General features: G+C 51.1%; 1 protein-coding gene across 5 annotated transcripts in view; it reads right to left on the reverse strand.

Annotated features, from left to right (window-relative positions):
* Nucleotides 1–27,172, reverse strand: part of SRGAP3 (SLIT-ROBO Rho GTPase activating protein 3) — a 69,598-nt gene that overhangs the window by 37,083 nt on the left and 5,343 nt on the right. For all 5 annotated transcript variants that reach the window (XM_048957334.1, XM_048957333.1, XM_048957335.1 and 2 more), the window contains exons 2-3: nt 6,899–7,091; nt 4,861–5,023 (exon numbers count right to left, since the gene is read on the reverse strand). In XM_048957334.1, the coding sequence (XP_048813291.1) occupies nt 4,861–5,023; nt 6,899–7,091 (356 nt within the window). The remainder of the gene's footprint in view (nt 1–4,860; nt 5,024–6,898; nt 7,092–27,172) is intronic.

Below are 27,172 nucleotides of genomic sequence, written 5' to 3' on the forward strand. Positions count from 1 at the left end.
TTGGCTTACTGGCTGAGTGAAGACACAGAATTCTCATGAAAGCCAACTGGAAAACCTATATACATTACAAGTTTAACGTCAGATTATCAATAATTAGAATTTAATGCAAAGAGTGAAGCAAGGAAAGTACAGGATAAGGGCGCACAGTGTCACAGGTCACTGCAGCTATCTGGGAACCAGCACCACAGTACTGGAATTCAGGCCCTCCACAGCCAGCTCTGACACGCAGCTCCTGCTCAAACTGCAGCACCAAGCAGAGGACAGTTAGCAGGAGCTGCTGAGTGCCTGGACAGCTGCTGAGAAGCCCCAGCCCCTCTGCCCCCACATTCAACTGCCTGGTCTTGGGACTCTCATTCGGAGCAAGCACCAGAGCCGGCAGCAGCAGGCACCACCACATCACAGGGAGCATCCAGGACGTGAGCTGCTTCAGCAGGGATCTGCACAGGGGCCTGTTGGACCCCAAGTCCCAAGCGTGCAGAAGATGAGGGCAGGGGCACCCAGCACTTCCAGCTGCCCCTCCTCTGCAGGAACTAGAGCTCGGGTCCCAAAGCGAGCTCTTCCCACAGCCAATGGCCCAGCTGTAGCCACTGTCCTTGCTTTCTTGTGCAGCCCAGGGTGAGCTCACAAAGCCATCATTTTCAAAGCTAATTTTAGACATTTAAATAGAGCACAAAGAAATGGCTCGGTTCCTGTTCACATGAGTCTCATTGCCATGGAGGGACCACAGGTGTGCACTGTGTTTACAGACCTACTTCTGTGCAGACAGTACCCAAGAGCCCTGCAGCCAACTGATGGGGACCAGGGTGAGCAGCACTTGGCCCAATAGCATCAGAGCCTCTCCCGGACATGGGCAGGTGAGAGCTGACAGATTCACCTCACCTGTCCCAGTCCTGCTGTCTGCCCTTTCTGTAATAGAAAACCGGTGTTTATGTATTGCAAACAAAGCCAAAATGCCATGCGGTGGCTGAACTGTCAGGCACCATTCCCCAATTTAGCTGCTGCTTTGTGCCAGTCACTTCAACCAAAGGAGTTCTCAGTGGAGCAGCAGTAACTTTGGCTTTGCAGGTTTATCCAAGTTCCTGTGCTGAAGACAAAGTAGCAGGAAGAAGCAGCACAATGCCAGCAACAAAGAGCTCTTGTTTCAAGAAACAGAAAGGAGCTTCCTTCCAGACAGACACCGCTTCATTACATCTCCAGCTGGACCCTGTGGGACACGAGCACTGCCACAGTGCATAACAGCAGCCTGGGAGCACTGCAGCACAGCTCAGACCAGCAGTGCTGCCTCAGCGTTGTGTCCCTGCATCAATGTTCTCTGCTCTGTTTCCAGCAATGCCTTTATACATGCTGCAGCTCTACGAAGGTTCTCTGGGAGGAGGAGTTTCAAATCCCAGCTGCACAGCATGCCTCATGTTCCATCCCACCAAACCTCATCAAAACCCTGAATGCCACCAGCACTGTCCTGAAAGCCAGCCCTCACCAAGTTCCAGCTCCCCCAGGGCTGCAGGCTCTTCTTCCCCTACTTCACAGCGCTCTGCGATATTAAAAAGCAGCGGACAATGAGAGGAGGGGCTGCATTTTTCCCTGCAAGGCTTCCTCCTTACTTTCAAAGTAAAGAAGTCATCACTTACAAAGCCAAGAGGAAGCAATCCAGCTGCGGAAAACATGGAAGGGACACAGCAGCCCCGGCAGCTGCTGGAAGGGCTGCGGGGCACCTGGGGCACAGCGTGGGAGAGCGGAGCTGAGCGAGGCACAGAGCAGTCTGGGCAGATCAGCTCAGCACTCAGCACCTCCATTGGCAAGTTACCATGGCAGTGATCAATTGCTTCTCGATTATGCACATCCTCATACCCCAGATATTATGTAGCTGCTGCTTCGCAGCAATTGTTTACATTTACATAACGAAAGCACAAAACAAAACCTTCCAGTTCCTCCGTGTAACCGCAGCATGTCACAATCCATTAATAAATTCTAGATGGGAGGAATTAAAAGTGACATCTCTGGAAAATAATGTTACCTTAATTTACCATCAAAGAGCAATCTGCAGCAAAACCAAGCAGCTGAACCACATCTGTGGCTGCCTTTAACCCTTTGGAGCTGGCTTGCTCGTCCTGCACCCACATGGCAGTGTCACCAGCAGTGTCCCATGATCTTTACTCATACTCAAAACCAGATCAGATGAAATACTGAAGGACACCTGCTCTGAGCAATCTAGCACCAGCTGCAAGGCTGGACCTGATGTCTAATAAGCCTTTTATCAGGATGCTCTTACTCCCACAGACGTGCTTCTCCACCAAGCACTGCTGTAGCAGTGCTCTGTAGAGCGCAGCCCCATATTCCACTTCGAGCACAGTATGTAATAGGTTAAGAAAGCAACCTTGCAGGGGGGTTGGAATGAGATGATCTTTAAGGTTCTTTCCTACCTAAGCCATTGTATGATACCCCAAAAAGTCAACCTCCCTAACCCCATTAAGGACAAACGATGACATCAAACACCCTTTTGGTGATTGAGCTGATCACTACTCCCAAGGACATGCGAGTTCTGCTACAATTTAAGCCTCCAGGGACAAATGCAAGTGAAATCACAGATCCCCGGGACTCAATTGCAAAGCTTCCCTCTGATTAAAAGCAGGCACTGGCTTTGGCAGGCTGCAGACAGAGCTGCTGCTACTTCACCTCTCTGAGCAAAAGACGGGGGAGGAAAAAGTAAGAAGCAAGAATTTCCATACAGTGTAAGGAGTTGAAACACTAAGAAATAATTCCATCAAAAGGATGAAATACTTCATCTTCACCTGGCTGAAGACTGAATTACTACAAGAAAAATGCTTCCAACATCCGTACCCTCACGTGAGCAGTGGCTGGACTTGTCCTGTGGTTTGCAGTGATGCACACCACCGCAGCCTGGTGAAGGCAGGATAGACTCCACATGGCTCAAAAGCGAGTTCGGGGTAACATGAAAATGGGAGGGAGGTTGTGACAGCTTAGAATTAACCAGGACTGGAAAAGGGATGACATCTCTCATCAGAACGACTCCAAACCTGCCCTTGCGGCCTAATTCCTAGGTCAGATCCATAAGGAGGAGGAAACTAGTCATAAAAGCATCGCGTTTCATTTACTCTCCAGCTGAGCTAAAATTCCAAGATAACCAGACTTCAGAATGCTGCTCCTGTTGGAGTCATCCCACAGCCCCTGCCCTGCTCCTTGAGCTGCAATTCTCCACCCACCCACTGAAAACAAGTTGCAGCATTAAGAGTGTTGGAGCGACGGCCCAGTGCAGGGCCGGGCAGCGCAGGAGCCCCAGGAGCTGCAGGCCACGAGCCCAGAGCCCAGGCTGTGCCCCACTGCCACCAGCAGTGATGGAGACAACTCCTTCACAAGCCCTTCTGACCGCCTGAGGACTCAGGTTACCCAAACAGCTTCCAAAAGTAATATCACCCAGAATAGCGCAAATGTCATAAAATACACGTAGTAATAACAACATAAAAAGTCTTTCCTTGTCACCTTCTCCTTTCAGCAGACTTTGTCAGCCTGCTGCTTGTCCTTTTTCCAAATGATTACGAACTCCACTAAAATTCCCCTTTCTCTGGTTCTGTCTTCAATCAGCCACTCATGCAGAACACAAACGCTCTTTCCTTATTCCTCAACAACTTTTCTTCAAGAACTTCAGCGAGAGCCTTTTCTAAAGGCTGTAAGACACTGAAGGTACCATGCCAACCTGCTCTCGTGATCACTGGCTCCCAAAAACACTTCCACCGGGCTTCCAAGGCATGACTTTCCTCTTCAGAAAGCCACACTCGCTCCCCCTGGTTGTACTTGGCTGTACATCTGTAATCCTGCTCTTTACTGAAGTTTCAACCAACCAGTCTGTTTTTAAAGTCAGATTGCTATTCTGCTCTCTGAAGCCCTCCAGGAGTCTTTAAACAAAAAAAGAAGTCATCACATTTTCCACCCTTCGTTTCTCCAGCACTGACGCCAGTTTCAGCATTAGGTCACACGTCACTGCTTGTCACTTCAGAGCTTTATATCTCATTTCTTTAATATTCTTGAACAAAGAGTATCTGGAAAGAATTCTAAGCAACAGGCCCTTGTGTCGGTTTGCTCTAAAACATCCACTGGAGGTTCGGCTGGGAGAGGTTCTTGCAGCTGGTGCTGCTTCCCTGCCCCCAAGCAGATCTCCACACATTTCCATTCCAGGCACCCAGACGAAGCCAGGCAGCCTTTGGCTGTTACCTCCTGCTCTTTTTGTACTTCAAACATCTATTCTCCTTCACATCCTGTGTCCCTTTTCTTTCTTCTGATTTTAGAGAAGTTTTTATTAGCTTTATGTCTTTAGCAAACTGCCTCAGAATTTTATTTGGCTGCCTTACTCTGGTGTTACATTTTGATGTTCAAGAGTTCCAGCTCCTCTCTGGTTTTCTCACTGAGTTGAGACACGTACTTAAAGTCTCACTGCTTCCTCTAGCTTTTACCAGTGCTTTCCTACACCTACCCAAAGAACCATGGGGCAGAGATAACAGCCTGCACCCGGACACCAACACTGCTGCTGTAGCTCTGGGCGCAACTTTGCTTCTCTGCCTGCTAAAGCCTGCTGCTGTGCTGGTCCAGGACGACAAACCCATGGTGTTCTCCAACTGGTCTCAAGCTTGCCTTTACACTAGGACTTTACACGGGGTTCTGTAGTGCTAAGCCAGAAATATGGCTAAGCACAGTCTCAAAAAATCAAATGCCCAATAAGTAGATTCATCCTCCGTCCTCAAAAAAGCCTCCCGTTTGTGTAGAAGTCCACAATGCATACATAGATCTCCAAATTAAAACCTAAGGACAGATCCCCACAGCACAGAGCTCCCCGCACAGCAGCGTTACCTTCTTGAAGAGCCTGATGACATCCTCGCTGATCTGCGACAGCCGCACGATGACATTGTTTGTGAAGATGTCGTTCAGGGTGGCGTGATCCCTGCTCTCCCGACGGGTCTGCGTCAGCACCAGGTACCAGCAGTTCACTGGGGAGAGGAGGTGCTGATCCTTCCTAGGGGAATAAAAAAAAAAAAGCAGAAGGGTGAATGGGACAAGTCAGGAAGGCACGCAGTTTTCCAGTGAATGCTGTCAGCCCTTGAACAGCGCCTTCTTGCACAGCACACACCAGCTGGAATTTGGCATGGTCCGGAGCACAGCCTTCAGTGCTGACATTCTGCACGCCCGCACCCACTGCTCAGTACTCATGGTATTGGGAGAGCAAGGCAGTTTGTGACAACAGTCTCCCAGTTTTCATTAATACCCACTGTTTGTCCCCAGAGTGTGGGGACATGCTTGTCTTCTTGTCTCTTCCCTTTCCCTTTCCCATGTATTATACTTAGTATAAGTGGCAAATAAAGTGAACTGAAGTTTTCAAAACGACACATCTGAAACAGAGCATTTCCACTGTCCAACTGCGATGCATGGAGAGCCTCCAGACAAGGAGCTAGCACAGCCAGCCCTAACAGTGCCAGCCCTCCGCCTGCACTGCCTCCCCAGTGACAGCGTTCCTGCAGAGCAGCACGGCAGCACGCACTGCAGAGCTGACCCTGCCACTGCTTGAGCACTGCAAAGCAGCAGAAACTACTGTCACCTGCCGGCACCTCACAGCACGAGCACCTGTCCTACACGTAACGGAGCCGTGCCCCAGCACCCTTGGCAGCACCAAGGCACAGGCACCCTGCACAGCCTGCTGCCTCCCATCCTGGCCCTGCCCAGCTGCCCACCCCGCATCACACGGCTGAGAGGCAGCACAAAACAGCAACTCCCTGTGAGCAGAGTTCTGTGCGAGTCAACTACAAACCCCTGCTCACCAGAGAGACCGAGTAAACAGATTAAATGGGATTTACTAATATGGAATAAATAGGATTTAGTAATGTAACAGCATAAATTGCTGTTCTTGCAGTTGAAACGGGAAAAAATAATCACAGGAGGTTATAGAGAGATTGAGAAGAGTCGGGGATTAGTGAGGCTAAGTGCACCTAACAGGCAAAACCTCCACTTCCTAGGAAAATGGCCACATTCACTGGCCTATGGATTGAATGACACCTGGTTCATCTTCAGCAAAAGGCACGAGCTCCCCACTGAATTCAGAGACACAGCCATCAGAGATGAGTGCTCTGGGAGACCAAGGCGAGGAACATCAGCTCAGTGCAGGGATGGCTGTGTGGTGCCAGCACGCAGGGCCACTGCACAGCAGCACTGCTCCCAGGACCCCCAGCTCCATCCCCTGCAGGCACACAGAACATCCCCTCCTCAAGTTCTTTTTTTGCTTGTTTTGTTTTTTAATTTATCTTGTTCCATCCATATTTGAGAGTATGCTTATTCTCAAGAGAGGCTGCTGTTGGAAACTTGCACATATTCACACATTCAAGGATTCTTCAGTTTTCACCATGAGTTTGAGTTTCACACTATTCCAGATTCAGTTTGTACTTCCTATTGCAAAACTTTGTTTTAAAATATTTACACAGAAAACATACATATTTCATTTTTAAGAAGCGTAATAAATTACATTTCCACAAGCTGCTCCCAAGCCAGAAAGCAGCTCTATCACAGCGTGGTGCATTCTGACATCGACAGACCAAAAGGGCCGGCACTGTGCGCACCACCAAACCCACAGATGGACCTCGGCCTCCCACAGAACAACGCCAGGGCTGCACACCTCCTCAGCCAGACCTCAGCTTTTGTTCTACCGCTCAAAGCAGCGCGCAGCAAATCCCATCCCAGCAGAAAAGTTGTGTGATGCTGCTGGCTCTTCGTGAACTCCACACCGTGGTGACACAGACAAGGGCCAACGCTACTCAGTTTAATGCACTTTCGGACTCTGCAACTACAGAAACCCGCTCAAGCCCAGTGCTCAGCTCCCCTCCACCCTGTGATGCCCACTTACTTGAACTGGTGCTCACGGGAGCCGCGGATCTTGGAGGAGAAGCGCTCGGCCAGCTTCTCCAGGCTGCGGGAGTACTCCAGCTCGATCTCGGCCTTCCTGCGGAAGAACTCCTGCAGGTCCTGCAGCAGCTGCAGGCGCGACTCCGACTGCTGCTCCAGGCATTTGAACTGCTCCACCAGCTGTGTGCGGATCTCTGGGGACACACAAGGGAGAAAAAACAGGGTAAGTTACAGCTACACACGGAGGGCCATCCGAGCACCTGGAGCAAGTCTCCCTCAATTCAAAGTGCAACAAAGCAAACAGAACGAGAACCGGAAAATCCCATTCACCAGTCTCACATCAAAAACTTTTTCTGTCAAAATAATCATCTACGTAAGCACACCGAACCTGACCTGCAGAGCTGTCCGGTTGCCACTCTGAAGGTCAGTGATGCTCTCATTTTATCCGCGCCTGCCTGCGGAACACTTCGCTCATGAGTGGCCCCAGTGCAGCAGCAGCCTGCAGGGCTCAGAGCCCCATGGCCACGGCACTGCGCCGTCCTGCCCAACCCTTACTCCACACTGAACGCTCAACTGATAATTTCTTGATCAGTAACCACACAAGGCACCAACGGAAACCAGAGATGAGTCACAGACAGTTCTGAGCTCCTTCACTGAGCAAGGATCCCACACAGAGGAGATTCCAGCTGCCACTGTAGGCACTGTTGTTTATCAGCATCTCCTCTTGATAGGAAACACAGGGCCTGTCAGAGCCTGCCAGGTGAGCTTTGAGGTGTGAACAAGGACACCTGCATCAACCTCATCACTGCTTAACTGGACAGCAGCACTAACAGGACCAGAGGCTGCACGAAGGTCACCTAAAAATACAAAGCACCTTGGAAACAGCGAGTATGCTGACAAGGCTCCGCAGGGGCCACGCAGGTGGGCAGGGCAGCTCTGCCCCCTCAGGAGCTGGTGCTGGGGGACCGCAGGGACAGCAGGACAGCACACAGCGCCAGCAGGTGGGGCAGGACAGCACACGGGGCAACGCCGGCTGGTGTGCAGCGCTGCTCCAGGATCCACCAGGCGCTGCTGCTGCCACCCACCAGCACTGCTGGGCAAGGAGCAGCTGCCTTGAATTAAGCCTCCTAAAAACCCCCAGTATGTTCCCACAGGACGCAGTACCAGTTCCTAACAAACCACTGTTAAAGCTTTCACACTCCGTGTTGATGAGAGCTTCGTTCCCACACAAGGTCAGTGGAAGTTCCATTACATCCCGCACGGATTTCACACTCCCACTCCCACTGCTGCCAATGCAGGACTTGCTTCACAGCTCTCTGCTCTGCTGAGCCCATTTGGTAGAGGTTTGTTTTTGTGTTGTTTTTCTTTTTTTTTTTTTAAACACAATTCTGATCCCTAGCTCTCTCTTCATAGGGAATTACAGCCTGAGGTGCCTTCTTGAACAGCTCTGAACAGATACGGCAACATGCAGAGATACAAAGAATACCAATAAAGCTTCTCCAATCTTTTTCATTCCCTCTCTTGCTACTTTTCCCCCGGTCTGAGCTCTGCGGCCCATTCCACCGTTACTCCTGACACCTGCCCACAGCTCCAGCACAGCACAGGCACTGAGGGAGCACCGCCAAGCACATGGCACAGGGCAGCCACCTGCAGCCACCACACGGAGCCCAGCAGGACACCGGCCTGCAGGGGTGTTGCTGCATTCTACATGTGAAAGGTTCGCAGCAAAAAACAAAATTAAGGGTTGGGCTGGAATTAATGCAGGAGAAAGCAAAGCATGGCAGAAACTCGTACGGCTGGTCCCATTTCCACACGAGCTGGTCTGACTCAAAATACACAAAAACACAGTGCCAATTAACCCCCAGATGAGCTGTTCTGCAACCAGTGCGCAACACAGTTCCTCAAGTTCCCTCAAAGTCTGCTGGGCAATCAGCTTTCGCCATTTGCTGCTTTTCTTTCCAGTTTTGTTTGGTCCTCTTTATATGAAAGTAGTTTCCAGTAGGAGCACTCCTGCTATTTACAATGCAGGATGAGAGGCAGAAAATTATTTCCTCGGCTCTGCTGAAATGCAGCAGCAGGGATATTGGAGAAAACAAAATTCCTTGGCAAACAAAGGCCCTGCAGCAGCACACGGGATGAACGGCAGGACCCTGCTGAGACACAGAGCAGCTGCACCCAGCGCTGCTGACGTGGTTTGGGGACCGCTCCCCTGCCCTCGGGGCAGCAGGCACTGCACAGGTGGTGCTCAGGGCGCTGGCTGTGGGCCTCCAGATCCCACAGCACAGCCAGCCCTGCGTACAGTGGGGCTGCAGGCAGAGACCCACCGGCATGCCACCAAAGGGTGCAGCAAGGCGCTCCTCTGCCTTTCTCCAGGCTCCAGAGCAGTGGTGGCTGATGCAGACACGTTGGCCAGCAGATCAGGGTGAACCTCATTTTTTCCTATCTTGGATTGCTCGTCTCACCCCTTCCCCAGCGAGGACAATACTGGCAGGACACACAGCCAGAGCACGACTACATGCCTTCAAATAGCAAACCTCTGACTGCACGGATGATGCAGTACTTCACAAAGAACAAAACTCTTTGGGACTAACTGTGGCCAATTTGAGCCCTCGTTTCACCAGCAACATGCTTGTGTGGAGAGGTCAGGATGAACCCGGCACGCTCGGTTCCAGCTCAGCATTAACGTGTTGCTGCTCAACCAGCTCCACCCACACTTCGCCGAGGTTTATTTTCCATATGGTTTCATCTCTCTAAAATCTAACCTTAGATGATTGCCACCAGTACAACACAGCCTTTACCAGAGGTATCTGTTCTTATGAGCTCCTTATTGTTTGTGTCCTTATGTAGTTGAAATATTCTCCTGGGCACAAGAAACTCCGAGTTTCAGACATTCACAGACGTCATGTTGAAATCCCAGCCCCAGCTGAGACAGTGGCAAAGCTCCCACTGAGCTCCGCACAGCAAACTCCATCCCTCAGCAGCGCACAGCAACACGGCAGCGCTCTCCAGAGGCACTTACACAGGCCTGTCCCTCTCCCAGTAACCCCTGGCTCCAGTGCCCCCTACCTCAAAGCAACAAAGGCTGGGCTCCTGGCAGGACACACAGCACAGCAGGGCTGGTTGGCCCCGATGACCTTACAGGACTTCTCCAACCTAAACGACTCTACGATCCTGTAAGAAGTACAGCACTGGTCACTGCTGCTCTAGGAGCTACGGTCCCTTTTGGAGGTGAGGAAACATGACAGCAGAGAGCAATCCAAGGCCTGCAGCACTGGCAAAGGGCAGAACAAGGGATATTGCTGCTGCAGAGTCCAGGACAGGGAACAACGTGGCCAGCAGAGCTCCCTGCTCCAAGGCAGCGGGAAGCTCTGCAGCTCTGCCACATCTCCATTGCCTTACACAACCAGGAGACAACCAGCGTCTCAAATAAGCCAAGAAATACCTAAAAATGGTCAGCACTGTAGGTATCTGCGAGGCGAGGCTCTTTAAGAGCTGCAATACTCACTGCCCTGGGTAACGAACGTGAACAAAGGTGAAGCAAACTCAGCACTTGGGAAGAGGCTGCATTTCCTGCCCAGGAGAACAACGCTGCACTGACCCCGAAGGAGCAGCCCTGCAGTGGTTCCTGGGCAAACGCTTCACCCCACCGAGCTGCAACGAGTGGGAAAGCAAGCCTGGCAAGAAAAGCCATTGTTTTCCTCACAACAGTGATTAGCCTCAATAGTTTACTGCAAATATCAGATGGTAAGCTGGCTCAAAAGAGAGCACCCACCCACACCACAGCACCATGTGCAGAGGAGAGGAGAGCCGGGCTAGTTATCCCTGCCCTGCTGGGAGGGCTTGCTTTCCTTGAACAGCACTGGGGGTAAACAGGGCTTATTACCAACTCCAGCCGAGCCTCAAAACCAAAACTTCCCATGGATAAACACTGTCTGACAATAAATGTAATGCCGTGTTGCAATTACATTGAATTTAAGAACAGAATTTCAGACCCTGAGCAAACCAGATGGGAAGCAGAAGCTGCAGAGGAGCAGCCCAGACCAAGAGCACCCAAAGCACTCCAGGCTGCTCTGCAATACCAAGAACGCTCACTATGCTTCTATCACAGCCAAAACCAGCATTTTTCACACACTGCATGTTGACTGAAAATCAGCAAAGGGAAGTTATTTCAACAAATACAATTTTAAAAGCTGGACTCCAGAGTCAAAATGCATTTCTCTAAGTATGAAAAACAAATTCAAGCATTAGCAAGGGGGAAGGAACAGACAAACCCGAAAGCAGAACTGGTCCTCAAATGAATGGACTGCACATTTTTCCATCAGCAGCCCTCCTAAAGTGGATTTGAGTGGCAGCCCCCAATGAGTTCCACACACTGTTTTCTAAAGGACTTGGCAAGAAGTTCAGCATTATTAGAGAAGAGAGAAGGAAAAGCAGAATTCAGTCATTTCATACCCACCCCTTCTCCCAATAACTGAAGAAGTATCCTCGCTCCATTGAGATCACTGGAGACGTTTCCATCAATGGGAGGATGGACAGGAGGGCTGGCTGTGAGGAGCAGCTGCTCCCCAGAACGCTGCTCAGCACTGCAGCCCACACAGCAACGTGAGCTCACCTCTGCCACAAAGTCCCCGTCCTCCATTTCGGTCTCTACCACACCTTGGCCAAAACTGTGGGCAGTCCAGAAAAGCCAACCGTGTGATACCTTCCTCCTTGTATGGTCAGCAATTTGCCCCAGAGAACAACTTTCCTTCTTTCTTTGTATTAATTACCACATTGGCCAGAAACGATTTGGGATTTTGCAAGAAAATTCTAGCACAGAAAGTCCATCTCCAAACCAGACTGCAGTGCAGCGAGCAGGAGAGGGGGCTGTGAACGTGGTCTGAGAGCACCGCCACGATGTGAGCAGTCCCACAGACCCAGCACGGCACGAGGCGATGTGTGACCATGACAGGAGAAATTCAGTCCAACTGACTCCAGAACACGGCCCACCATGAGAAACCATCACATCTTGAGCATTCCAGAGCAGTAAGCAACTCCTGACTGCTGGCAACAACAAGGCCATCAGTGAGATATTCCAATTGCACCCAGTCAACATCCCTGTTTGAATTTCATACATCTTCTCTTTATTTAACTGACCTCTAGAGCCACTCAGTTTCACCATTCTTTCTTCAGTCCTTCTCCTTCCTAGGAAACAGCAGCGCACACACAGTGAAAGGAATTGTTCTGTGTTAACAACCAGTATTCTCTGCACAACAAACCGCAGCTGCACAGCACATATCTGCACACCGACAGCCCAAGCACCACCTGAATGCCTGTGAATCCCCCAGTCTGGACTGGCAGCACCATTCTGTCTGGCCGCCAGCAGCACAGAGGATGTAAATCTCAATTACACCCTGGTACGCTTTGTTGTCAAGGCTACACTGCCCTGCACTGATTACAACAATATTCTGGGAGCTACATTTTATAGGACTGAAGACAGGCAGACCAAAGAAACACTTGCCATTGCACAGTTTCTTTTTCTGTTTGTTTGCAGACAAACCCCAAGCAGCCAATGATGCCAGCCCTGGGGAGGCAGCCGCTTACAGGCACGTCTGGATACCCTGCCTGTATGTCCCTGCCTACATCAACACCCAACACAGCACAGCAAGAAATCCCATTCAAACAAGTCAGCCTTGCCTGCTTCCCAAGCAGGTTTTACTCTAGCTCCAGCCAAACCTTCCAGGAAAAAAAAAAAGTTCCAAAGTCTTTAAGTGTGTCAATGTAGCAAAAACAACATCACAATGCAGAACACAAATCTGTATGAACAAAATGAAATAAACACAAAAAAAGAAGATGAGGAAAATACTTTCCAGACTAGGTTAGGCCAACCGTTTAGTAAGCAGAGCCAGAAGAAGACACAGAGCTGGTTTAGGAAAACATTTCCCTGACCACCTCAGCAGAACCAGCAGTTCTGGCAGAGAAGCAGGCTGGCTGCAGAGATGGAGAGCCACGCTGAAAGAACCATCCCCAATCTCTGTGCTGGAGAGACGCTTCCAGCCACAGCTCCTATGCCAGTCTGATGCACTGTGAAGAGGAAAAAAGATAACCATCAGAGACTTCAGCTTCCTGAGGGCAGGAGTCACTCAGCTCGCCGGGCAGGAGAAGGCCAGGGCTGCAGAGGCAGGAGCAGAGGGCTGGAGGCAGGCTGCCAGCTGCTCCACTTCATGCCGCCTGCGCTCTGGTTAACAGTGCAAGGAAGAAGTAAGAAATCCACAGAAACTGGTTAAAGCATTAAAAAGAAAGAACCACGCAGATCGGGTGCTGGGTTACTCAGGATGTGACAAGGACCAACGCAGCTCACCGAGCAGACGCTGTGCCCAGCCCACACTCACACCATGGGGTTGCACAGCACTGGGCGCTGCCACAGCTTCTGCCAGGCTGCACAGCACAGCCAGTCCCGGGAACAGTCCCTGCCAGCATCAGATGGAGCACATGCTGAATGTCCCAGATGATGTCACTGAGAACTCTGTGTCTTGGGGCTATTAAAATGCAAAAGAGAAGATACTTACACTTTGAGAAAGAAAGGGAGCTGTGCAAGAGCACGAATCGCACCCCAAGACATTGAAATGGAATAAAGGAGCAGATCATTAAACAGTTCATTCCACCACCTCACGTTCCTTAACCCAGACAGGGAAACTCCACAGGGAAGAGCCTGGCAGCCCCCAGCTGGGACAGGATAACCACGAGAGCAGAGCACCAGCAGCTCAGGTCAGCAGCAGCTGCTGGGCACCTGCAGGCACAGCATAGGTTTCTTCAAGGCCACTGAGCCTCTTTGTTCGTACATGAACAGCATACAATCATGCCTCAGAAATTCTCATCCAGCATCTCACAGCAACCTACAGAGCACAGCAGTACAACCTTGCACAGCCTCTGAGAAGCACCACGCCTGCACCGCGCGAGGCCACGCTCCAGGTACAGGCCTGGGAAATGCTGACTCAACAGGCTTGAAACGCTGGCTCAGCAGCTTTGAAACTCAAGACATGGCGTGTGTCCCAGGAAAAGGCCAAACCAAACCCCTGGAAGTGTCACTGCTGAGAACAGACATATGCGGAAGAGAAGCCAGAGGCAGCACAGGGTGGCCTCTTGAGGGAAGCTATGCCCTCAAACCACAGCGTCCCGAGCACTGCCTGAGCTTCGTTTGAAGCACAGAACCATTAAGGTTGGAAAAGACCTCCAGAATCCCCATGCCCAGCCCCAGCCACCCTACCATGCCCGCTGCCACATCCCACAGAGCCACATCTCTGCGGCTCGGAACACCTCCAGGGATGGTGACCCACCTCTCCCTGGGCAGCCCGTGCCACTGCTCAAAGCATGCCCTAACCACCTAGCAATGTTCCTCTTTCCCACCCCTCCTTGTTATTCCCACCCCACCCCTGCAGCCAGGCCCACCTCAGCATGCTCTGCCTGCTGCCCAGCTCAGCAGCTGCCCCCAGCCCTCCCACAGCACACAGCCAAGCACAGCCCTCTGCTGCCAGCAGCCCTTCCTGCCGAGTGTCAGCAGTATCAGCCTGAGGCAGGCACCTCACTCCTCCTTTCCAGGAAAAACACAGCATGGGAATAGTAAAACAAAACTACGCTATAACCAATAAAAGAACATCGCCCTCATACCCAACCAGCTTGGAAACTGCAGGAAGGAAGCATACAGCAAAATATCTTTGCCTCCGCCACCAGCCCTTAAATGAGATCTGGGAAGGGGTGGACCTGGCTCCATCCCTCCAGTCACTCAGTACAGTGCATGCACCTGAGCTCCTTAGGCTGGCCCTGCCTTCCACCAGGTGCTCCACCACTGTTCCACGCCATGACTTAGCTTCTCCACTACAGGTGCAGTTAAAGATGACTGACGGTTTTTCTTGATCCAAGCCAGCAGAACTTTTGAATAAAGGAAAAGATCCCCTTTTGGAGCAAGTGGTCAACACAGACAGCAGCACTGCACTCCGCAGCAGTTTAATGAACTAGGAGGAAGTTTTGCTCACAAGTTGGGTGCCCATCCTATATGTTGGTCTAGTTTTCACTGAACTCAGATTTAGGTTAAAAAAGCCCTGTGATATTGGGCATAGCTATGCTGCAGGAGGACGGTGTGGGTGCGGGAAGGCAAAGCACACAATGGAGAAGCCAGCAGGTGCAGAGAAGTGGTCTCTGAAGGACTCCCAGGCAGGGCCCCAACCAAATGCTTCACAATTCCATGATGAATTCATCGCCAACTACAGACCTTGAGCAGGTTGCAGGCTGCAGACAGCCCAAGTGGAGGCTAATAATATGCAGCTTATTGGGATCATTGGATTGCACAGCTGCCACCCACAAGGCAGGGTGATAATCACCCTCACTGCTTCATTTTTGCATGAGTCATCACGGCCTCTGCTATGAAGTGATCACGGTACTTCCTCCTCCAAGGAAGATCAGCCAGGCATATTGTCTCCTCACACTCTTCGCCAGCACCCCAGGCTTTATGTATTAGTGGGCACAGGACCAGATGGTGATAGACAAACAATACAAAGGAAAACACACACATCCTGTCGCAGTACAAGAGCTCTTCCTCCTCTCAGACCCTCGGGCGCTGAGGAGGGGGGACGAGCTGAGGACAGACGAGCAGCAGGGCAGGATGGTGCTGGCCACATCCTGCCACGTGCCAACACCGGTGCTGGGCTCAGCCCGCCAGCTCACGGGGCTGCGCTGGGCACACAGCTGTTCCAGTCCCAGCAGTGAGGTGGTTCAGGTGCACATTACATTCTCCTCTCATCATCACAATGTTTCTTCTGTACTACATTATTTCCTTACTCCACAAGTCTGGGAGCTCCCATACTAGTTATTTGCCCCAGCTTTATTTATTATATACTATATATATTATATAAATGTTATATATTTATTGCTGGCCGGCAACAATGCACGCACATAAATGCTGCGCTGCCCTTGGCTCACACCCATAGGCTGCACGGCACGCACTGACAGCAGCTCACATGGAGCCCAGCCCCCTGCATGCGGCATCGCTGCGGCTGCTTTTTATAAATTCCTCCTGAACCAGATTGCTAATTGCTCCTCATTTCTGCTCTTCTAAAATAAGCTCAGGCTGCAATCTGCATAGCTGCTCCCAAAGGACTAATGAGCCACTGCCCACCTGGAGCCTGAGCTCTGGCCACATGCGGGAGGCCCCTGGCCCACCAGCGCCTGCCCCCCACGACACACCAGCTCTGCGAGGCCACAGGCTTTATCTAGGGCAAGCAGCACCGAAATTGAAGGCTGGGAGGATGTGCCAGAACCCACGTCACTGCATGCTGGAAGCAGGCTGCGGAAAGCACGGGGAAGTGGGACAGTGGCACAGCCCTGCAGCGTGCAGCACAGCGCCCAGCAACCTCCAGCCTCTGCCATTCATTCTCTCACTGCAGCTGTCCGTGGCGAGGAGCAGAGCAGTGATTGTGTGCACAAACCCACAAGCAAACACTGCATACAGCACATCCTAGGGCATTACCACCAGATTGTCTTCAATAACAAAAGCACATCAAAACACTGCTTTTCCTCCATCTTCCTGAACTGTCAGCTGGGACCGGGACAACTCTAACGTACATCCATCACTGAGCACCAAGGCACGCCGCCCCCAGAGCCCTGCCCAACAGCCCCGCTTTCACACACAAGAACACAGACCCCATTTACCTCCTGCATTACGACCACAATGTTCTTCACTCCTTAAACCCCGAGACGCTCTTATGGAGCAGAGATCTGCTACCACAGCAAGGTCAGGAAACACACATGAAGCCTGCAAGCCCTTTATGTTCACGTTATCTGCCCCACACAAACAGCACGCACAGTCACAGCTACACACCTTCAGCTCGAGCGACTAACTGTGCCAGCCACAGCTCAGCACCTTCCTGCACAGCAAACACATGGCATGAGTGCACGTGGGCACACACGCACCCATCCCGTGGGGTGAGCAGCGCCGGCCCCACTCACACCAAAGCCACCACGGGCACAGGGCAGGGCAGTGCCTCCCAGCACCACAGTGCTGCTTCCAGCTCCCCTGTGGGACAGTGAAAGCACAGCATAAAAGGAAGCAGATGCTTTCACCACAAAGAAAAGCCTTACAACGAAGCAATGGGAACAAAAAGCAAGCGTCACCTCCAGACAAGTTCTTAGAGACTCAAAGATCCATCACACCAGGAGAAGCGTGCTGTCTGGCACACATGGGCTCTTGTACCAGTGCCCTCCCCAGCACAGCTCTCCCAGAAAGAACAATTAACATTAAAACCACCACTGCTGCAATTCTGGCAAGCACAAACAAGTCTGAAGCCATTAGGACCCTGCACACTATTACTCTTTTTAGGACCAGGCAAAGCTTTCCCAACCAAGCACAGTGCTGGCATGCAGACACCTCCCAGCCCATGCAGCAGGAATCCTGAGCTGCCCCTGCACAGCCTGAAGCCCAGCAGCTGCAGAATGCAGCACAGCAGCATTGTGCTGAGTGCCTGCTGACTGCTCTCCTTCCTTCTCCTCTGCTCCTCTTGGTGCGGACACAAACTTCAAGCCTTGAGGATTAGTCAAAATATTCCATTTATCTGATGTTCACAATCCTTCCTTATTTTGCCCTGTGCTTTGTTTAGAAGATCACTTTCAAGGATCTCCCAAGTCCTCTGCCCTATTTTCTAAGGCTTCTGCTCACCTTCCACACATCCATTTCCTGTCCCTGCTGCCCCGGCACCCTGCAGGCGGCGTTCTGGGGAGCACAGCCATGCTGGGACACAGCTGCACAGGAGGCCTGCAGCAAGGAGGCCCACTTTCGTCAGGGAGGGCAGTCCCAGGGTCTCTGAGCAGTGCAGCGTGGGACCGGCAGCAGCAGAGCCGCCCGTGCCCTGCCTGCTGTGTGCCAAGCAGCCGGATGGCCGCAGCCCTCCTGTGGCACATTGGCTCCCTTCCAGAGCTCTCCCCGATTCCCTGTCACCCAGCTCTCCTGCTGCAAGCACCTGCTGGCCTGGCACTTGGGTCATGCTGAGCATACAACATTCCCTGGAATTCAGTGCAGGCTTCTGACATCTGTCCCACTTACCTCACCTATTTGTCAGAAATAAAAGACACCAAATTCCATTTTATTTATTCAGATCGGACTTGCAGAAGGAAACAGTCCTGTCGGCATCCCTGCCACCCTGCTCCTTGCTGTCGGCCGTCTGCTCAGCCTGCGAGCTGCTGACTGCATCCTGCATCTCCCAAACCAGCCCACACAGCCAGCTAGTGAAGACTGTCTGATTTAAAGCTCAGTTAAACTGAGGACATATTTACCACTGTGAACTCTCCCTCCACAGCGCTGGAAATAGAAAGGAGGCCCTTCTAACACACGCAGACGGCAGGCCTTCCTCTGACCAGTGCTGGGAGGGAAATGATCCTTTCTCCAGCTGACCCACAACACAGGAAAACGCTGCTGCTTCTCGAGATCGTCCAGACTCAGAGCAATGAGATGTGTAACGAATTTGGAAAGAGTCTGTTCACGGTTGCTGTATGGATGAGATCCCCGTTGGTGGCAATCTGGCAAAATGCTTTTATTTTCGAGTTAAAAAAGAAATTGAAGTGCAAAGCTGTTACACAATACCTTACCCAAGTGGTTATCCGAATACCCAGCAAAGTGACCGTAACTACAGCAAGTCATGCTTAGCAAGACAACAATTGAAGACAGGTAGTTTGCTTTGTTCCAAGCAGCCTGAAGCACAGCCACTCTAAACACAATTCCCTGAGCCCACACGGCGATGTGCAATCTGTTATGGCTGGTCCTGGTCCCCAGGACAGCTGCCTCGCTGGGGAGCAGCGCAGTGCTGGGCGCTGCCATGTGTGTGTTCAGGGGAGAGCACAGCAGGCACCAGTGAGAAAACCTCTATTCCAAACCACCCAGGGCACTGGAAGGACATGCGGACTTGGACCCCAAGCTGAAGAGAGGTGCTCAGAAATCTGCTTGTTTCTTTGCATCTGCATACAAACGCTTGCCAATTCATTTACAAATCAAATTTAAACTTGTCAGATTTCTACTAGAAAACTGTACTTTTCTCATTCACCTGTGCTCTATGCAGATTTTTGGGATTTTTTGATGTAAAAAGTTGCACCTAGATGAAAATATGCTCCAAGTGTTCCTCACACCAATCCCTAGTTTTCTGATTACATCCTACCATCAGGGCTTGGAACAAACAGAAGACTGAACACAAATCACAGTAATTGCAGGATCACAATGGCAGGCTGTGCTGGAACCGTCCGTGCCACCCCGGCACACGGCCATTCCTGGCACCCCTGGCACCACTCTCAGCCTGGCAGCACAAGGATGAAGCCAACGCACTGCTGGGACGCGCTCACCTGGCAGCCTGCATCCATTGCTCACCTGCTCTCCGACCTCGTGTAACCCTGACATTCCTTGCCCTTCTCTAGCATTTACTCTTCCAGCACCTGTCCTTCCAAAGCACTCTTTGCCTTGGAGCTAGATGTGATCTGATGAACTAGCCAGAACTGCATCTGCCCACTGTAACTCAAAGCAGAGCAAAAAGATGTGGCCTAAATTAAATATGTTCTACAAAAAAGCCAGGAAAGCCCAAAAGAGATCTAAAGACGGCACCCTTCAACAGCACAGCAGAGACAGGGCGTCACGTGCCAGGCCCTCCATGCTCCGTCAAACCCCTCACGCTGTTGGCGCCCTTACACAACACACACTGACCATGGCAACGAAGAGGAGACTTCAGGGACCATCCCTGAGGCCCAAGGAAGGCAAGAACTTGTTGAAGCCCCAAGCTTCAGACACTCCTTAATAACAAAAACAATGGAGAATTTAAGCCGATTTCCTTGGTGACAGGCAAGCAACTTACATGGTAGAACAATGGTTTTTGGCTTTTCTCATGTGCTGTAAGATAATATTTTTCCTCACTGAAGAGATACACAAGACAGATGAAGAGCATAAAGGTACTTTTGAGACGGGCAATGCATCTAAGCAGCGGCCTGTAGCACCAACCATCAAACTGAGTCCAAACAAGCAGTCTGAAGAAGGCCAGCAGTGAGTTGAAGCCTCGTGCACAGAAGCGCACCGTACATCTTCTGGGCCATATCCTTAGTCACTTTGATGTACAATCATTCCCTGCTCCTCCTGGTCGCTTTTCAAAAGCAATCTAAATTAATGTGAACTGCTAGAGGGTAATTATCTCTACGAATAATTAGCGTATGCTAGTAAATGCAAAATAGGACAAAACACTAAGTTTTAATATCACTAACAGTTCATGACATCCTCTGTGCTAAAAGAACATCTACTGACCACGGAGCAAGAAGCACAGAGCACAGCTGTGCTCTCACCGCACACATGAACAACTCTCACAGCAAACACAGCAAGCAGCCCAGGCCCACGAGGCCCACAGGTCTGGGGATCTCACTTAAAACACACAGCAGCTTCAAGCTTTCTCCAAACTCCACTTGCTACCCCCTCAAAATTACGACACGTGTTCTGGCATCGTGATAGGAAAAACATTCACAAATTATATGAACTACCATAAATCCAGCTGGAATCCAGCCCATCATTATTTCACTGGTGTGCTTGTTAAGGAGTTTGACATATAAGAGTATATTGAAGGTATACTGAAGTATATATAAGGATTGTTCCCCTCATCTTTTGGAAGAAAAAAAACAAAAAAAAAAGAAAAATAAAGCCACACAACCTTCATATTTGCATTGCCCTTGCATATCTCCTTGCTGAGGATTACAAATACAGTGCAGTGAATTGACTTTGCAAGAAGCAAGACAGAAAAAGCCTCAAGTCTGTCCATGAATTCTCATCAGACAACACTTTGAGCACCAGAGGCTGAATCACGCCGAGGCTCCCTGCTGTCACTGTGCCCCCGTTGCCCACCTCGCTACACCCGAGGTCTCAGAAGCTGCCTGGAATGTCCACTCACCAGTGAGCCTCCCATTTCAAAGTCAGCTCCTGAAGACTCATCCTCACCTGCAGAGTTGCAAAGGTGTGAACTACAGCCTGGATCTGAGCAGCACACTTCATGCTGTCCATCAGGTATTTCAGGCAGACAACCACAACCACTCAGTTGCTTCCCTTAGGACATTGCAGGCCTCTAAAGGCAGTTACACGGTTTCTCTGAAGCAGTTCTCTCCTTGTGCTCAGTGCTTCCCTGGGCTGCTCCTTTTCTTCCAGTTCAGGCTTGCTCTGACAGCTGCTCTTTTCCATTATCGTGGAGTTTCCAGCCACCAAGGCTAGGCCACATCTCACTTATTACCAAGTCACCACAGCACACGGAGCACAACAGCCAATGCAGCTGGTTCAAACACGATGATAAATGCGTGTGCAGATGAACCGAGGCATTCCCCATTTTCCATTTGTGCACCTTGGTGACTGATGAGCTGTGGAAGCAGAGCCCACCATCCATCACACCCAAACCTGCTCACCAGGTCCAGCAAAACAATACGACTTCCTCCTCTCAGTCACAGAAGACTGACAGTCTCAGACAGGCAGAGAGAGATTTATACCACCCTTCTTTGCTAATCAGAGCAACAACACCTTAAGCCATGTAACCCCTCAGTTTCTCTGAGGGATGCCCGCTCCATCCCATGCTCCACCTGACCACAGAAGTGAGCTGTGCTCACTGAGATCTGCTGCCCCCAGGGACAGCACTGGGCAGCAGATCCCACAGCCACAGGGAAATGCAAAGAGCCACACTCAGTGCCCTGGTGGGCAGGGGCTGCTGAAGGACCCCAAGGCCAGCAGTGAGGGCAGGAGTCCTCCTGGACCACACAGGTGGAGACGGACAGACCGAGGGACATGGGGACGGCCAGCACACAGCCCACAAAGCCTCCTTGTGAAAGGGAGTCAGTTCTCCATACAAAGGCAGCAGCTCACGGCGCAGCGTGATGCCAACCATGCATCGATGGGAGCTGCATGCCACAGGGGACAGAGGCCAGCAGGGCTCCCAGGCCAGCAGGGCTCCCAGGCCAGCAGGGCTCCCAGGCCAGCAGGGCTCCCAGGCCAGCAGGGCTAATTCCTGCATTCATGTGGAACAACTGCAAGAACAGTCTTGAGGTCCTTATCTATTTGACGGCCTTGTGCTCATTCTCTTTTTGGAGAAAGTAACGCATGATTAGTTCCTTTAGGGAACTAATTAATGACATGGAGGAGCGACAATGGCAGCGGGTGATACCAGGGCACTGGGCACCGTGCAGATGGGAGCCTACCTGCCTCCAGAAGAGCCATCGCCAGACCAATGCACCTTCGTACCACCCAAATGCTTCTAAGTGTGAATCATGAACAAAAGTACTGCTGCTCCAGTTACGAGGTGGAAGATTCCCATCGGACATCATCGTGAAACAACAACATCCACGTGCTCTGCAGCCACCACCGGGTATCTGCCAGCCCAAGTACAGACAGCCCGGCAGCAGCCTGTGCCCAGACCCTAAGAAAACAGTTTTATATTTAGATTTAAAACCGGGAACGAAAGTTAATCCCCAATGCAGTGTGTGCACCGCACCCTGCCCCACACCGCGCAGGGCTGGGCTGCCTGCTGGGGTCACAGCTCAGCCGTGTGCCGGGCTGCCACGTGCGGCCGCGCAGGACCGCAGTTAGCTGCAGACTCACCACCACCTGGAAGGGCTCCCCATCACTCACATGCGTGGGTCTCATAACAGGGAGGAACAGAAGCTGCGCTATGGCTGACATCTGCAAAGCCACCCAGGCGCAGCCCTGCCTACATAAGCACAGGTTTTTGAAAGCAGGCTTCTGTATCCTCTATTTCAATTCACACCGACTTATGAACTTCTACTCAGCCAGCCAGCAAAAGCCAATCCATAAATATGAAAGGTAAAAGTACTTCCCAGATAAACCACAAACCAAAACAGGCCTGAGTTTGTCATATGTACATTATTCACAATGACTAACTCACCTACAGCTATATTTTGAAGCAATCATGCCAACTTTAATTCCTTAAAGCAGGAGGCACCTCTTCCCCCTTTCTCACGTCTGCTTTCTGCGCTCTGTGGATGAGGCACCAGGAGAAGGAACGGATGCTCCGCTGAGCGGTCCAGGCTCTGCTCCACTCAGCTGTGAGCTGCTGCCCGCAGGTGACATCGGGGCTGAGTCACAACGCCTCTCATCTTTTTGAAGCAGTAACTGAACATTCCTGGAAAAACTAAAGCGGTCTGAAACAGTCTGAGCTACCAGTTGCGATGGGTTTTCAGTTCAAGCACCCTGATGCCAGTCACCCACTCCTCTCTGCTTTCCTGCCTTTCCAGAGCTGATCTCCAGGGACAGCCCCACAGGGGCTGACAGCTCCGCACCACTGGGGATGCTAAGCACCCCAGACAGATTCTCTCTGTTCATTTCACTTGGAAATTATTAATTTAGAAATTACTTCCCTCTACACCACCAATGACATGTGTGCTTACACACGGCAAACATCACACGGCCACAGGCAATGAGATGCCAACATGGGAACCCTTCAGAGCTCAGCATGGCAATGAAGGCCTGATATGATCCTGGCAGCGACAGCAGGCCATCCACAGCCAGATGGATGTATTTGTAAATAAGACAGATCCGTTTGTCAGGTTGTAATTGGTTTTAGAACAAGCAATTCCCACGATGACAAACAACAATTAAAGAGCGCAGAGCTCCCACAACATGCAATCTGAGCGCACTTGCAGGAAGGACAAAAGCAGAGAGCAGAACCGCTGCCAACAGCGGGGGGACGGCTTCCTCACGACACAGCCCCAAGAACGCTCTCCTGGAGACCTGGAAAGCCCAGCAGTGCTGCGGGGCAGCTGTGGCCCCTCCACCTCCCAGAGGAGTGGGGCACCTCCCCATGTGTCAGGGCAGCAGCAGGACACTTCTGTGCGGCGCCACACGGAGCACCAACGGCACCACGCGGGACGTGCAGGGAGCTCTGCCCCCCTCACTCAGCCCCGGTTGTGAGCTGACCTCCCGCATCGAACAGGTCACTGTTCCACAGTGCTGCATCTCCTAGGCCACCCCGCGGGCACCATCATGACAGAAGATGTTATGGTCCCACTTTCAGGGGTTTATAACACAACATTTTCACTCGCACTGTTTGCTTATTGTCTCCTCAGGGATTTTAGCAAGAGTAGGTCAAGAGCGGAGAAGTGCTGCATGGAAACAAATGCTTTTAGAACACAAATCTCTCAGAACAACATCATGCAATGAGTGTTACAAGAGACAAACGCTTTGTAAGACCCTGCTGGGAGACTGCACTTTCCCAGTTCATTTGATACGTTTCACTTACAAATGGTTCAGCGCTGCTATTTTATTTTCACTCTGTTTTTGCCTCCTCAGGTTTTTTCTTGACTACCCAAACATAGACTGAGTGGAGAGCCTGATTCCGAGCTTCTTTATTACAACAGCAGAAGTCCTGCTCACTTTAGTACTAAAAAAAGAATCGGACCATACGAAATACCCTACAGGACACCGGCCGTGTTTGGCAGAAAGGGAGATAAAGAGCAGCTAAAGGAAGACCTGGCCAAGCAGGATGCTGCTCCTGCAGCTCCATGCTATGGCACCGAGCACTGTGGTGCTGCTGCACGGCTACTCACAGACATGCCAACCTCATCCTGCCTGCAGCCTCTCTCAGAGCAGAGCTCTGATGCTCGGGTGAAGCTGTAACGTATCCAGCCGATTGTGTAATGCTCCAGAAACTGTTTTCTGATCTCTCCAGCAATCCCACTCAGCCCCGAAGTGCAACACTTGACTGTGCTGACTTCAGCAGGATCAACTGTGCAGAATATTGACTGCAGAAGTACCCAGCCCTTCTGAAAACATGCCCACCTCCACACAGAAGCACTTGGAGGCACTGCTGCAAAACCAAAACCAAAACCAGCATTGCAATACCCCAGACTACACCTGGCAGTTTAACCCTGCAGAGCAGCAACATACAAACGGTTTCCCAGAAAGAAAAAAAGCAGAAGGGGCTCAAATGTATTGACATGGCTTTGTATTCCGCTTTCCTTTTTAACATTTAGCCTGACCATGCAATCAACAGAGTAAAACAGTGCTGAGCCTCCCCCGATCTCCCCAGCAAGCTTCACTACCTGCACACTGACCAAGCCCAGAGCCCACAGCCAAAACCCCAGCCCCAGAGAGCTGCACCCCCTCTGCTGTTTGTTCTATAGGGGCTGGGGCTCTGGGACAGACCTAAAAATCAAGGATATCCTCCTAAGGAGCAATCTCCTCTCTTCTCTCAGCCATCCAACACAGACACAAGTAAGAAAGTGTAGCAATTGGAAGTGCAGCAGGGAAGCTCAATAATTTTCTGTTAGGATGTAGGCAGTTCAATTCTCTGGACAAGACAGCAATACTTTACAGAGCTGCTTTAAGCAGTGAGATGCATGATAGCGAGCGCAATCCCTTGCCAAGTACATGACAGTTCCTCCCAAAGGTCTAGGCAAAAAAGACAAGTAAAATGTTCTTCCACCCCTCCCTCTTCAGAGCAGTTCTCTAACTCCAGAGGAAAGGAGAGTGACGGACACTAATGCAAATTATTTTCTGAGGCTGCCAGACGCAGAGAGGCAGTGCAATTTTCCCTTAACTTTCAAGACCCAGACCAACAGCTTGCAGCACCAGGCATCCTCATGGAGAACCTCCCTGCACGTCAGCATGGCTTCAGCAGGCAGAAAAGGACCCTGGAGAAGTTAACAATCTGTTTGCTCATTAGCACCCATCAGGTAGGGGGGCAGAACACTGTAAAGTAGCACTATAGCACAACATGTGTGAGCCAGAGAGCCTCCCAGCCAGTCCCTTCTGCCAGTTCCAGCTCCTGGTTCCCTCTGAACAGTGTATGAGGACAGAGGCACCCGCTGTCACATGGAACTCAAAGAACACATCTCTACATATCCTTGTTTTTAAAGCAAAGGGTAAGATATAGAATAAAAAGGATGATTTAACACAAAGGGTATGATTTAAAACAAAGAGGGTGATTTAGAACTTTTCCTTCCCTGCCACGGATAGGATCCTAACAGCTGCCTCCTCGCTGATGAGTAATGACAGCACTGGGATAAATAATACAGCCGTATATTCCCCAGCCTGGCACGTGAGGCTGCCGTGCTGCCCATGGTGCCATTTTTCACAGGCACTCTAAGAGCAAGCTGCTGGCAGCCCTCCGCCAGAACGACCCCGCAGCGCTGTGGCACTCCAACACACACTGTCCCACTGTGCTGACCCAACCCCAGCCTGGGGAATAACATCACAGCCAAGAAACCCCCCCAGCAATTTCATGTTGATACACTACTTCCTCTCCTAATGCCTTATGTTGCAATACGTTGTCTGGAGCTGCCTCTCCCAACACACTGCGGCTGCCTTCCAGAGGTGAGAAAAGGGACACAGCATAAGTCATCTTGGGCCCGTTTTCCAGCGTACAGCTCACAGATCAGGCTCTTGGAGGTGTCAAAAGCTTAAAGCACATCCAACAACTGCAGGCACAAAGCAGGAGCATTGGAGAAGACTGGAAACCCTAAGGAGGTCACCAATGATAGGTATCAACTATTATTACCATCGTCACTGCGTGGGCTAACACTGTTTACTCATTTCTGTGTCCTCCCTTGCTGCTATGATACATACCAATAACACATACAGAGGTGGGGCAAACACAGCACAATAGCTATTAGTAAGAAATATTCATCCTTTTTGAACAGGCTGTTTTGCTGGCCACACAGCAAAAGCCTTCTGGCCTCAAATCACCACCCAGCTTGCAGAAAGGGCTGCTCACTTCGTGCCATGGCGTGGCAGCAGCCAGCAATGCCCGCAGCACTGCTCTGCTCCCAGCCCCACAGCAGCCGGCACGCGGTGCTCGCCTGACCCGCGCAGCCACTGCGCACACGGCAGGACTACAGATGCCTCTGAAGGCAGTAAATGCATTTCAGAAGGTGACTGATGTCACTGCTGTGGGTGGTAGACTGAAAAACAGCTATGGAAACAAACCCAAATCCAGGCAACGAAAAATTTAAGAGCTCAAAGGGATGTTTTTTCCCCCACCTCAAAGGGGCCAGCAGAACAGAAGTGTAAATCCTGCTCCCGACAGGTGCTGAAACGGCACACGCAGAACTGTGAACGCTGCACCTTGCGAAGGCGTACGAACACCATTAACTACCTGAGGTCTGCCTGCTGCTGCACTGCCACAACCCTTAAAAATCCTCACCTGGGGCCACAAGTATGGGCTGCAGGAGGTTCTCGCCATCATCGGGAGAAGGACAGGTTGATCAGTACCACATCCAACTATCTGTCAGCTAGTGA

This window comes from Lagopus muta, chromosome 11 (genome assembly GCF_023343835.1).
Source record: "Lagopus muta isolate bLagMut1 chromosome 11, bLagMut1 primary, whole genome shotgun sequence".
In the NCBI taxonomy this organism is placed as follows: Eukaryota; Metazoa; Chordata; class Aves; order Galliformes; family Phasianidae; genus Lagopus; species Lagopus muta.